The 14965-nt window shown below is 41.2% G+C and overlaps 1 protein-coding gene across 1 annotated transcript in view; it reads right to left on the reverse strand.

Annotated features, from left to right (window-relative positions):
- eri3 (ERI1 exoribonuclease family member 3) overlaps positions 1-14965 on the reverse strand; it is a 298681-nt gene that overhangs the window by 160475 nt on the left and 123241 nt on the right. Inside the window, exon 7 of the mRNA XM_033028710.1 lies at positions 12003-12102. Within this exon, the coding sequence (XP_032884601.1) occupies positions 12003-12102 (100 nt within the window). The remainder of the gene's footprint in view (positions 1-12002; positions 12103-14965) is intronic.

Here is a 14965-nt window from a genome sequence, read left to right on the forward strand (position 1 = left end):
ATCATTCAGAAAAAGCCGAAACATTGGATATCTAGTATGTCCCTTTCAGAGGAAAGTTCAGAAGATTTCTTCAAACTACATGTAATATCCAAAATGAAAATAGTCTGTGAAAATATTTCAAAATGCAGGCAAACTTTGTATAATGTGAGTTTTAACAATGAGGTAACCATATTGTTGCACATCAATATTGTAACCAAATCCATTCTTCAGAAATAGCTAACTAATTAAAAGCTGGTGGGGTCTAAATAATTAATCTCCTTAACTTGTATTGATTTGACACTTTTGTGGTGGGGGATTACTGCTACTAAATTAAACAGCTTCCTATAGTCACTGTACTTGAGGCAAATCTGAGACATATCAGTGAAACAAAATATACTTCAAAACTAAAAATATTGGCACTTTGAACATTTGATTAATTTTATGGTTTTGAAATTCAGAGCTTAAGGTGCCCTTGGAGAGAAGGAAAGGAAATGGCACAAGAGTAGCAATAAGTCTAAAAAAAACATAAAATGAGTCATGGAAACAAGGGCAGATGGTTATTAGAGATTGAGATTGGTTTTCTCCTAACATGTTTATTCTCTTCAATACACATCATTTTTTTCCTACTCCTTTCAAACCCATGTAAAAAAGGATTCAATATCCATATAGTGTGATGTCAAACAAGTTATTGTCCTGTTTAAGAAAGAACTGCAGATGCTGGAAAAATCGAAGGTAGACAAAAAATGCTGGATAACCTTAAAGGGTGAGGCAGCATCAATGGAGAGAAGGAATTTTCGATGTTTCGGGTCCAGCATTTTTTGTCAACCTGTTATTTGTCCTGTTGACCAGGTGCTCCTTATCTGCTACATATGCATGGTAAGAATACAAATGTCAACTTAAATGGTTTGAAAATCATCATAGTGCATGCTTAAATTTACAGTTAGTACTATTGCTGAATAAGTCTAGCTCACATAAAATTAAAGCGTCTATCTCATTTTTCTTTCCAAAGTTAACGCACTTGAAATGTAATTAGTTGAATTGTTTTTTTGGTGCAATGAGAATCAAGAATAAGCAATTGAGTCTGTTCAGTGCTCTCAGCGCAGCTCAGCAAGACCCAGCCTCAGGATGGAAGAGAAGGACACAAAGCTGAAGATGCCTGTAGTTCTGCAGGAGCTGACAAATTAACTTCCATCCACCTGTCTCCCAAGCCCTTGCTCGTATGATCAAGGTGTCCATTAGTAGGAGGAACTATTCTCCAAAGCCTTGCAATTAAAATTAACATGTAATTTTCTGATTGTGTGTTGCACTAAATGTTAATGCTTTATGATCTGTGTAAAAATACACTAAAACCATTCTAAATACTAACTTATGGTTTTTAGATCCTTAAACCTTTTTTTGCCTTTTCTTACATCCAACCAAAGTGCATAATTTCATAATTTCCCTTCTGCAGTCCATCTGCATCTCCTACCCCAATCACCTAATTAGTCTCTTACACTTTACTTTTCCATTCTTATTTTTCATTATAATCAAACATGGATATATTACATTCCATCATCTCATCTAAGTTATTGATGTAAATTGTAAAGAAATGGGAACAAACTCTAGTTTCGCAGCATTTAATCAGCTACATCCCCATAAAATGATCGATTATTGTTTTCTGTCCATTACACAATGAACAATCCATGTTAATAAATTAGTCCCAATCCCATGAGTCCTAATCTTTGTAAGAAATGCATGAAGGTAAATCCCATGTAAAAGAAACTAGCTGAAGGGAAGAAAACAACGGGTGTTTGTTAAGAGGATTTATGTCAGACAGGGTGTGGGACGGGAGAGTATTGAGTGGACTGCCTTAGGGCTCCATGCTGGAATTAAACCAAAACTGAATTATGTGGTCAAACCTGCAATTGAAAATATAGTGGGAATGAACTAAAAATTAAAAGATGAAATTATGGGGTGAGTTCGAGAACAAATGCAAATAGTTCAGTAACGACACTTGTAATTTAATGCAGAGAGGTGCAAAATGCCGGATTCAAGGATGGTAAGTAGAAAACATAGACACGGCATGAACGATCTTCAAATAATTAAGGTTGAAACTGAAAAGATCCAAAATTCAATCGATAATAAATACCCCAACCCCTGCAGAACAAAAAAATATAAAGCCAAAGGGATGTGGAACCACATGACCAGTGCAGTAGAACAAAAGGATAGATGGAGGTCTGTTGAAAGGTTATGAACCTGAAATGTTAACTCTGTTTTTCTCTCTCCACAAAGACTGACTGTCTTGCTAAGTATTTATAACACTTTCTGTTTCAATTTGAACATTTATAGTGTTCTGGTCAGTCCACAATTTCAATATTGTGTATCGTTCAGTTAACTGGAAACAAAATAAATGCCCATATACAGGAGACAACGGCATGAAAATAGCCATGAAGCTAATTTCAGGTGACAGGACACCATGAGAAAGGAGATGTTGGGCTCTGGAGCAAACAAAAAAAGCTGCTGGAGGAACTTAGCGGGTCAGGCAGCATTTGTAGAGATAAACAGATGGTCGACATTTTGGGCCGAGACCCTGTTCAGGACTATGCGTGTAAATAGGAGATAGCCAATATTAAGAGTTGGGGGGGGGGGGGGGGGGGGGGACAAGAACTAGCAAACAATAGGTGACAGGAACTTATTCATTGAGAAAATCTAAAAATAAAATGGCACTTTTGAGGATAATAAAATGTTTCTAACAAATGCTCTTGTAAAGTTTTAAAAGAACAACAGGAAATCAATATTAATTTAAATGAAAGTTTATGGGTGCCACTAATGAAAGTTGGTAAAATAATACAATGCAGAGAGAATCTTCTCGAGACAACCTGTGGAATAGACTATAGAATAATGCAAGGTGGTAAAGTAGATTATGTTACTGTGGTACAGATTAGGCCACAAAATAAGTAATCCAGAGGAGACCAGGCAGAAATGAATGCATGCTTAAATCCTATGGGGATTATTGGATAATTTGAATTCCGTTTTAAAAAAACTGTAATTAAAACTGTCGCAAGTGATAACAAAGCTGTCAGACTGTGTAAAAATCCAATTGATTATTAAACTTCCTAGGAGAAACAAAAACGTTGTCCAGCCTGATCAATATTTCCCTCTTGTCCACCATCATAGTACTTGACTCTTCATTCATTCATCATCGTTGAAACCATTAGCGACGCAGTGGCGCTGGTTTCCAACGGGAACGGTGACGGACACACCACACATCTCTGTCCTCCAGTTCCTGCGGACTTCCGCTGCTGGAAGTATAGGATTTTGGTGTGTGTGCTTTATCATCATTTCTTACAATGCTATGTATGACAGTGATCTTAACTTGACTCTTAATTTCCCTTTAAAAAGCCTAGCAAGGGAATCTGATGTTTAGTATGGATAAAAAACAATGGCCCCTCGTGAGAATGAATAAAAATTGTCAAAGCATAAACAGTGAAATTATTTGACAAAACAGCTGGATGCTACAATGGATTGTTTCCTATCATCATTCTGGATGAATGAGTTACAAACCAACCTTCCCTTTCATGATACATTTATGATCTTAGGATACTCATTAACTCTGAGTAAAACAACACGAGTAATTCAAACAGTTATGGTAATGTTAATGAAAAGTTAGGCTCTACTGCATCGGATTTGGCCGTTCTATTTCCCACTTTATCAGCCAATTGCTGAATGTTATTCAGGTCTTACTGCAATAGGCATGAATTGCTTCACTTGTTGAGGAGTTACAAAAGGAATTGGGCACTCTGCAAGTGTCAGCAAGCATCATCACTTCGCAGCAGCCGTAGATGGTTGGCCCTGGGACACTTTCCCGAGGAACTCCTGCAGTGATATCCTGAATGATGGGAGCTCCAATAACCAGAATCATTGTTCTTTGTGCAGATATGACTACAATACAATACAAATTTATTGTCATTTGAGCCCCAGTGAGACTCAAACAAAATTTTGTTTCCACAGCCATACAAACAAAAACAATGTCCTACAGACATACACACAATTAAGTTCACACAAACATCCATCACAGTGAACCCACTGTGATGGAAGGCAGAGTCTTTTCTCTCCCCTGCTCTCAATTTCTCTCCCGATGTCCAAGCTCCAGGCGGGTGATGCTAAGTCCCACGGCCATTTTAGGCCGCGCGGGGCGATTTACGGCCCCGCTCCCGGTCTGAAAGTACAAGGTCGGAGCCCCAGCGTGCGATGGTGAGTCCCACGGCCATGAAGCCGCGCCAGGTGATGTACGGTCCCGGTCCGGGTCGTTCCAACCCCGCGACACGGGCTGCAGAAGTCGCGTTGCGGGAGCTCCGGGAAGCGGTCTCTCTCTCCCCCCGGACCTGCAAGCTCCCGATGTCCCAGTCCACCGGACCTGCAGCTGCGTTGCTGGAGCCTCCGAGCCCCAGGAGTCGAGTCGCAGCAGCGAGTCACCACCGCTCCCCACGTTCCGAGGCCGGCCAGCCCCACGATGGTGAGTAGTCCGCAGCTCCGCAGTCTCCCGAGCCCCCGGGTCGTTCAGGTTGGAGGCCGCTCCACGGTGCTAGGCCCCAATGACAACGGAGACCCGACAGGGAAAAAGTCGGGTCTCCCTGACAGGGAAGAGATTTAAAACGGTTTCCCCCTCCCCCCCCCCCGCCCCCCACATATACACATTTAAAACCAAGCTTAAAAAAACACAAACACTACATTTAACTAGACAAAAATAAAAAAAAGACAGACAGGCTGTAGGAGCCGCTGCAACGAGTCGCGCCGCCACCAGGACCACTCTAACCATTAGAATGAATTCCCCCTGATAACATGACTATTGTGACCAGAGCTCTTTGATGCCTCACTGTTAAATGCTGCCTTGATGTCAAGAGCAATCACACTTATCTCACCTCTGGAATTCAGCTCTTTGGTCTTTATTGGGATCAACCACGTGAAGAGATCTGAAACCGAATGATCTTGGGAAAAACAAACTGAACTTATTGGTCAGTAAGTTTTGTTTGATTGCACTCTTGGAGACACCTTCCATCACTTTCCCGATGACTGAGTGGACTGATCGGATAGGGATTAACTTAATTGGAACTGCTTTTTGTGGACAAGATGGACCTGGATAATTTCCATTGTGCCTGGTAGATACCACTGTCATAATTATACTGAAATAGCTCGGCTAGAGGTGCAGCTAGTTTGGGAGCACAGGTTTTCTGTACTATAACTAAGATGTTTTCCAGTCTGATATTTTGTCTCTTGGTCTTTGCTGTACCCAGTGTTTATAAATCATTCACATGGAGTGAATTATATTGGCTGAGAATCTCAGACGGAAGCTAAGATGGATCAGCACTCCTGGATGAATACATTGTTTTGTTTTCCTTAAGCACTTGCTTGCTAAACCCTGGAGTTGTCAAATAAATGACATTCATACGAACGTATGAATTTGGAGCAGGAATAGGCCACCTGTCCCCTTAAGCCTGCTCCATGATTGAATAAGATCATGGTTGATCTAATTATAACCACAACTCCACTTCACTTACACATTGGAATCTTTCACCTTCTTGCTTGTGAAATATCTATGTCTTAAAAATATTCAGACTATTTTAATTTGAAGAAGAAAGTTCCAAAGACTCTCATTCACCCAAGAGAAAATATTTTGCTGCTTTGTCATTATTTTTAAACAGTAACCTTTTGGTTCTATATTTTCTCAAAGGAAAAAACATTTATTTCTACATCCATTCGTTCAATACCCCTAAGTATCTTAGTGGTTCCAAACAAGTTACTTCTCACTCTTTTAATCTCCAGCAGAAACAAACTTAGTCTGACAAATCTTTTTCAAATGGCAACCGGCCCAATCCAGGTATTAGTCTGGTAAACCTTCTCTGAACTGCTTCCAATATATAATCAACCTTCCTTAAATGACAAGACTAATATAACCAAAGTCAAACAGCTCTTTTTACATATTCAGTTCCCCCACCAATAAAGCACTAACTTTCCCAATGACTATTGTTCCAGCGTGCTAGCTTTCTGTGAATCAATCACTTGGGCACACAGATCGGATCCCTATAATTCGCTGAGAACTGCAAATTCTCAGATTTTGGATAGTTTGTTTATTTATTAGCATGTTACTTTCTATTTTTCTTGCCAAAATGGACAATTCCACATTTTCCAACGTAATATTCAGTTTGCCTAGTTTTTGCCCAATCATTTAATCCATCTTTGACTTTCTGGTCTCCTTACGTCTGCCGAGCATCTTACAAAGCATATTGACTTACTTCAAAAGAGAGAATTAATATTAAAAGACCTATCCTTGACTTTCAGAGGCATCACCACAGCTGAGATTGCTCCTTCTGGAGGTCACCATTGGCTGGAGACATATAAAAAATGATAGCTGCAGACGGGCAGAGAGTGGTCATCGTCTGGCAAGTGATTCACATCTAATATCCCAAAGCCTCTTTACCATCTACTTTGTTCAATGAAAGTGAGCCAAAAAGTAAGAAACTTAGGAAAGTCAGTTTTCATACTTTTAATTTGGAACAAGAAGATCAACCAAGTGGGGACTAAACAGATTAAAATAAGCTATTGAAAGATGCAAGAGTTGTATAGATGAAAAAGCAGCAGACAATGACACAATTGTTAAAATTTGATTTAATCAACAATTTTAGGTCAATATTCTAACAGCAAAGCTTTTTAAAAATGGTTTCTTAGTGGTTTCCACAAAGACATGATCAGGTCCATTTTTTTTTACTTGGAGAATGTGATTGATAGTGATCACTTTTTACACAAATTAGTTCTTAATAGAAATTTGTTCAAACTGTAAAAAAAAAACACCTCATAAGCCATAATCCATGGATGGATTTGAATTAGAAATTGCCGGTTGGTGTCTAGATTAGGCTCCCAACACTTGGAACTGAGTCATGTTTAGCCTGAGGAATGATGAAAAACTTCTTTCTTCCAATCGCCGTGAAGAATTTTTAAGCCTTAGCAGTTAAAATCAGGCACAGAATTAAAGAAAAAGTATATCTAATCCTCTCAGAGCATATTATATGCAATGTTAACAAGAGTCAGAAATACAACACAAACTGTAAATCATTCTTGATCCTAAAGGCAAAACATTTGCACTTGTGAGCATTAGTGTATATTTAATAAATGCAGCAAAGAGTGAACTACACTAATTTAAATTGAACTTCACCTCTAAAATCAATTAAATGAAAGTTGCAAGAATGTAAGAATTTTATTTGAGAACCTTTTAATTTGCACTAGATGTTGGTGATCTGCAATCACCTAGGGTCAGGCACACATTCAATTACAATAATGAGCCCATAACATAAGGCGAGGATTGTGCAGCATCAGTGAAAAATAATCAGACGGTGGATTTGCATGAGGATCAGAAGCCAGAATTCCATATTTGTTTGGAATTCCAAAATTATACCGACAAAGATAAAGACTATCTCACGTTCATTGTCACATTTGAGAAGGGAAAGTTTACATGAACTGTTTTTTAAAATTCATTAGACTAACTCGCATCTATCTATTTATCTACACATAACTAAACTCTGATCTTGTGCTCTTCCGGTTTGCATGGTTTTTCTATCTCGTAAAAACGATACACGATAGCGCTATGATGTTTCGCCACCTTACTCACCATTCTCTTGTGCTCAAGTGCGACGTTTTGTTCCGATCGATGATATATTGTAAAAGTTATTCAGGTTTGAAAATCTTAAAAACTGTACAGGCACAGATTGGTCTCCTTTCCTGTCAGTAGCCAGCCATGCAGTCAGGAAGGGGTGTCGCCGGGAAGGCGACGCCTCTTCCTGCACCATCGCCGCACTAATTGGCCTTGCCCTCTGTCAGTCGGCTGGAGGTCGCCACCGGGGCGCCGCGGTGAAAGAGTAGTGGCAGCCGGGTGGGGAGGGAAGTGCCGCGGGCCGAGCCCGGGGACTGGAGCCAAGGACGAGCCCAGGGACTGGGCCTGGGCTGGAGCCGAGCCAAGCCTGGGGATGGAGCTGAAGTGTGGGCCGCGCTCGGGGTTTGGGATGGGGCATGACCAGGGCCAAAAAAGAAGCCGCGCCCTGGGATGGAACCAAGGACGAGCCTGGGTCCGGGGTCAAGGACGAGCCCTCCTTCCCTCCCTCCCACTCTCTCTCCCTAACACTCTCCCCTCCCTCCCTCTCTCCCTCCCACCCCCTCCCTCTATCCTTCCACTCTCTTTCCCTCCCCCTCTCTCTATCCCCTCTCCCTCCCTATTCATTGTAAAACTGATACACCCCTCACTTTCTCACTCTCTCCCTCCCACTCCCTTCCCCCTCTTTCTTTCCATCACTCTCTCTCTCTGCCTCTCACTCCCTCCCTCTCCCCCTCTTTCTTTCCATCCCTCTCCCAGTCTCCCTCCCTCTCTCCCTCCCACCCCCTTTCTCTCCTCCCTCTCTCGCTCCCCTCCCTCTCTTTCCCTCCCCTCTCTCTCTCTCTCTCTCTCTCTCTCTTCCTCTCTCCCTCCTCCTTCCTTTTTTCCCTCCCTCCCTCTCTTATTCCCTCTCTCTCTCTTCCTCCATCTCTCTTCCTCTCTCTCTTCCTCCCTCTCGCCCTCCCCTCCCTCCCTCCATCCTTCCGTCTCTCCCTCCCTCCCTCTCCCCTCCCTCTCTCTTTCTATCCATCCCTCTCTCTGTGCCTCTCTCCCTCCCTCCCTCTCGCTGTCTCTCAGGTGAAAGAAGAGGGAGTGTCAAGAGGAGGGGGACGGAGTGTTGGGGGATGAGGGGGAATGGAGGAGGATAGGAATAGGAAGAGAGATGGCGAGGTAATGAAAATATTAAATGCAAAGTTATTAACTTTAACTTAACTTCTGCCATTAGTGCGGGACCGTCAGCCGATCATGTGCAGTTGGGGGCTATGGCTTAGTGGTGGAATATTGCGTTGGGGGACCAGGCCTCCCATGTAACAAAGGGACCCAACGGGTCCCACTTAGTCTAGTGAGTAATAAAAATGTCTGTTATTGTCAAAACAAGAGCCTAGCAGAAAAGATGCCCCTAATTGTGATGTGTTCTCCTTATATGTGAATGTGAATCTCACAAGCGTAGTGCTAATATTTTTGGACAATCACGCCAATCAAATGCTATGTTTCACTCTATGAGTATTGGATGATTAAAATAATAAATAATAAAATTAAAATAAAATAAAAAACATTAAAATCATGCATATATTAAAAAAGCATGTAACAGAAATAATGTTCTTATAGAAGAGGATACAAATGTTCAATTAATTTCTAGAATGATGTAGTAATACTGAAAAAATATAAAGTTATACCAGGTTTAATGATGAGCAGTAATGCTACGAATGTAAGAAAACAATTTATGAATAAGGACCATAATAATGACTGAATTTAATATCGTTAGAGAGGTTGAAGAGTTACAAACCATGGTTCTAAATATAGATTTTTTCTGAATTCAGATTATCATACTTCAATTAGATTTTGCAGTGATGATAAAAACACTAAAATAAGAATAGGCCAAGTTTCTTACACTAAACAATGACTTGGCCTACATGGACCAGAAACAGCTATTTGATGGTCTCAGAACAGTGAATGGCATTATGGAGTTTCAACAGGCTCGACATGAACATATTTTCACTATGATAAAGCACAAGATTGCCAAATCTAGAGGCTTTGCATGGCAGTGCATTAAGCTAAGAATGAAAATAAAATGATATGTATATCCAGCATGAATACTTAATATAACAGGAAAACTAAAAGTATAGGAAGTGTAGAAATGAAATTAAAAGGGAAATTAGGAAAGAAAAGTGAAGGACTGTAAAAATAAGGACAGATGAAATTTAAAAAAATCCAAAGATGTTTTATAATTGCATGACGAGCAAGTCAATAACAAAGAATGGAATAGGGTCTACAAGGAATCAATAAAGCGACCAGTGTGTAGAGGTGAGGGAAGTGGATACAGACCTTAAGTAATATTTTGTGACTGTCTTCACTAAAGAGAAGGATGTTATTGATGTGGTACACTGAATGAGTGTGAAATATTGGATGGGATAAACATTGTAACACAGACGTATCTATGTGTTTAGCATCTTTGAAAATTGATAAATCATGAGCCCTGATGAATTTTATCTTAGAAAAACTCTAAAAACCGACTACAATTTTTAGATCCTCTCCAATCACGACTGCAGGATAAGTAAGGTTGTACCATCATTTAAAATGCAAGGAAGGATTAAAACAACTAATTATAGTCCAGTTAATTTAACTTAAGTGGTGGGCAAATTATTGGAATTCATTGTCAGGGCCAATATAATCCTTCCTTCAGAAAAGCACAGACAAATCAGGGAGATGTTTTGTTTTAGTTTTAGTTTAGAACTACAGCATGTAAACAAACACACCGAGTCCATGCTGACCATCGATCACCCATTCACACTAGTTCTATGTTATCCCACTCTCTCATCTACTCCCTACGTACTAGGGGCAATTTACAGAGCAATTAACCTCCAAACATGCATGTCTTTGGGATATGGGTGGAAATCGGAGCACCCGGAGGAAACCCACGCAGTCACAGGGAGAACGTGCAGGGAGAACCTCCACACTTACAACATCCAAGGTCAGCCTTCAACCTGGATCTCTGGCGTTGTGATGCTTTACCAGCTATGCCACTGTGCCGCCCCTTTTGGGGAAGATCACATCTGACTAACAATTACATTTTTTGAGAAGGATAGTATCTTGGTGTAGTCTACATAGATTTTAGTAAGGCCTTTGATACGGTCCCACGTGGCAGACTGTTCAAATTTGCATCAAATTGGAGGAACAGCATCTCATTTTTTAGCCTGGGCAGCTTACAACCCAATGGTATGAATATTGATTTCTCTAACTTAAAGTAACCTTTGCACCCCTTCTCTCTCTCTGTCCCTCACCCACCCTATTCATTGTACTAGTTTCACTGTCGTTCTGGTGAGTTTCATTGTCTGCAATCGTTGTTTCAATGGTCTGTTTCCTTTATCATCGTTACTTTTTACATATTTTTCATGCATTTGTTCTATATCTCTCTATATCACCATCTACATCTCTCGTTTCCCATTCCCCTGACTCTCAGTCTGAAGAAGGGTCTCAACCCGAAACATCACCTATTTCTTTTCTCCAGAGATGCTGTCTGACCTGCTGAGTTATTCCAGCTTTTTGTGTCTATCCCCAGCAATTTCTTCTCTCGCTTCCCACAACATTTTAGGATACACAGTTTGGGACATGGGGATTTATCCACCTTTATGAGTCTCAAGCACACCAATACTTCCCATTTCATAATGTCTATATGTTTCAGGACATCACTGTTCTCTTCCTTGAACAGCATAGCTTCCAAGATCCTGTCATTAGTAAACTATGTAAATATTACTTTAAGACCTTGTCCCACTCCCATGACTTCACACATAGATGACCACACTGATGCTTAAGAGGGTCTATTCTCTCCATTGTTACCCTTTTGTTCTTAACATATTTTGTAGGATTGACCAATACTTTATCTGCCAAGAATATCTCATCGTCTTTTTACCCTCCTGATTACCTTCTTAAGTTTAGTCCTACATCCCTCAAGGAATTTGCTTAAACCTACATTTTCCTGATCAGAGCCTTAAAATCGCTCATCAGGCAGAGTTGGCTCTGAACTCCAACCTCTGAACTCATCGAGGACGGCACAGTGGCGCATAAGCAGAGATACCAAGATCACCTAGGAAATGCTGATTAGATTCTCAAATATTGAAGGCACATCAATTTCTTTTGGTATATGAAATTGTTACAATATTCTGTTTTGAATATCCATGCAAAACTTAATTTCACCAAATTATCACACCAATTCACAAACAAAAATAATTTGCTAAATACTGAACTGCAGTTTGACAGTTATTCTATTTAAGACCAACTGCTTAACATGTCTACCCTGTGTTTGAAATGCAAATAACATAATATGCACATGTGGGGTTTCCGTCCAGATTGTTCCATGATTATGCTGATGATTTTAGATGAATAGTAACTTTAATTTACTCACCAATCCCACTATGAAGTTTCCCAATGTGTTGCAAATTCAATCCATTGATCATGAATGGCAGTCCATTCGCTGGATAACTTCCCATGGCAAAACTATACGCCTGCGGGGAACAAAGTGAATGTAAAGAATTAGGGAAAAATAAAATGTATCTAGTGCTGGAAAAATCCCACCGTATAAACCATATCAAGGTAGAGAAAAACAGACCAACATTTCAGATAAATTATCTTCCACTAGGAATAATATTTAACCAAATATAAAGACAAGCAAGGGAAGGAAATAACAAAAATAATAATTTGTGACAGAGTAGAGGTTAGGAATGAATTAAAGACACAAGGAACAATGTGGCAGGTAAACTAATCGTTTCAAATATCTCTGAAAAGATATTCTGGTTGCACAAAATGGACTGCAACTTTATCACTACAACCCTTGATGTACAAATAATAATGCTTCAACTTTTCATGAAAGTCATGGCATCTGCCTTATTATAATCAACAACCACAAATATAGTCATTTTAATATAGAAAAGGCATCTCATTCTGTTAGAAAAACTTAAGGGCACTTTGTTAAAGAGATTAATTAAAGCACAAGGGTATTTACAGATGAGGACACCAAAGACTGGATCATGGGGAAGCAAATTTAGTAAGGGACAAGATTTACATGGAAGAATATTAGATTCTGGATTTTATGTCTGCAGGATAAGAGACAAATAGGGCAATTATTTGATCCAGAAGGTAACAGAAGATTTCAACAGTAGATGTAAAGGAGAACAAAGATGGACAATTTCAAAGATATCGAAATATGTTGACTGTGGCATGATTTAAGCGCAAAGAGGTCTGTTCTTCTACAGTTGTATTGGGCCCTAGTGAGACCACACCTGGAGTATTGTGTGCAGTTTTAGGACTAGACCCGTTGGGTCTGCTCCCCCAACGCACCCGACCCCTACCCGTAGCCCCCACGGGAGGCGTGGTCTTCCAATTCAACCCATTGCCGAAGGTAAGGTTCGAGCACTCCTCAGCAAAGATCATAGCTCGTGAGCCTCCCCCAGAACTGGAGTTGAAAAAAAAATATCAATCCCCGATTGCAATACCACTCCCACTCCTGTCCTGCCAGGAGCTATGATGGCAACATTGTTGCAAATGTCGGGTGCACTTGCTGTGAGATGCCATTGAGCTGAAAAGTTCAGAGTGGTGCCAGTGTTCCTGTCATGCAACTTTGTACCAAAGTGTGTTGGAAGCTCTGAGGAATGATTTTAAAGTAAAAAACATTTTAAATTCAAAGTATTTTAAAATATTTTCATGAATAACTCTAGAAATAAAGCATGGAATTTTCAGATAAGTAGTTTGGACTCGACGGGTAAAAGGTTTACCGGAATATATAAAAATGTTATCGTTACCGTGTAGATTTTTCGCGAAGATGTGATTACACACAAACATACACACATCCAAGATCAGAGTTTTAATAGTTTTAATAGACCAAGGGGGACCCGTTGGGTCCCATCCCCTCAACGGCGGTTGCGTGGGGGCGGCCTGTAGCGTCACACACAGTAACCACCCTCCACACGCACACAATAACCACCCCCCTTGATATTGGAGAGGAGGGGGGGAGAGAGAGAGGGGGGGGAAGAGGAGAGAGGCCAGGGGGAGGGGAGAGGATTAGGGGCAAGAGGAGGGGGGGAGGGGGGTAGAGAGGGGTGGAAAGGGGTGGAGAGAGGGCGGGGAGAGGGGCACACAGAAGGACACAGGGACACAGAGGCACACAGATGGTCACAGAGGGACACAAAGAGGGAAACAGAGGCACACAGATGGTCACAGAGGGACACAAAGAGGGAAACAGAGGCACACAGAAGGAGACCGAGGCACAGAGAGGGATACAGAGGCATAGAGAGGGAGACAGATGCACAGAGAGGGACACAGAGAGGGACATGGTGGCACAGAGAGGGACACAGAGAGGGACACGGGGCACAGAGAGGGACACGGAGACACAGAGATGGACACAGAGAGGGAAACTGAGGCACAGAGATGGACACAGAGAGGGACACGGAGGCAGAGAGGGACACAGTGAGGGACACAGAGACACAGAGAGGGACACAGAGACACAGAGAGGGGCACAGAGACACAGAGAGGGACACAGAGGCACAGTGAGGAACACAGAGCCACAGAGAGGAACACAGGCACAGAGAGGGACACAGAGAGTGAAAAAGAGGCATAGAGAGGGGCACAGAAAGGGACGCAGAGACACAGAGAGGGAGACAAAGGCACACAGAGGGACAGAGAGGCACAGAGAGGGACACAGAGAGGGAGACAGAGGCACAGAGAGGGACACAGAGGCACAGAGAGGGACACAGAGGCAGGGGAGCTTGCTGCCTTTTGGAGCTGGGTTTCCGATTTACGGCGTCTTTTGAGCGGGCGGCCCTGCTTGCGAGTGGGCGGCCCTGGGCAACGTGACTCGCAACGCGTGAACACAACGTGCAGCCATTGTGACGTCATCACGTCATCAGCCAAAGCCAGCGGTTTCATTTTCTAAGCTATTTGAGATGTTTGAACATTTCGATTAATAACTTGAAAAATAATGCATGAATATTTCAGGTAAGGTGATTTTTGACTTCACGGGATAAATCTCTACAGGAAGATGTAAAAACGTTACCATTAGAGCATCGTTTTTTTGAGAAGTGAAAAAATACAAACAAATAAATACACACACACATCCAAGATCAGAGTTTTATAGTTATATAAGGATATGATATGATAATTTGTAGCTTTACATACATCATCTGAACCTGGAAATGTGTCATTTTTAAGACAATCCTATTTTTGATCTTTTTTTACTGAGGGTGATTTCATCATATCTTCAGTGAAACTTTGTCACTGTAGGCATCAAACTGTAGGTCCAAAATGCTATTCTAGCACTTGATATGAATTGCAGTGACATCAAGTTTTATTTCACTGAATGTCACAAAAGAATAA

Source organism: Amblyraja radiata, chromosome 10, assembly GCF_010909765.2.
Source record: "Amblyraja radiata isolate CabotCenter1 chromosome 10, sAmbRad1.1.pri, whole genome shotgun sequence".
NCBI classification, from domain to species: domain Eukaryota; kingdom Metazoa; phylum Chordata; class Chondrichthyes; order Rajiformes; family Rajidae; genus Amblyraja; species Amblyraja radiata.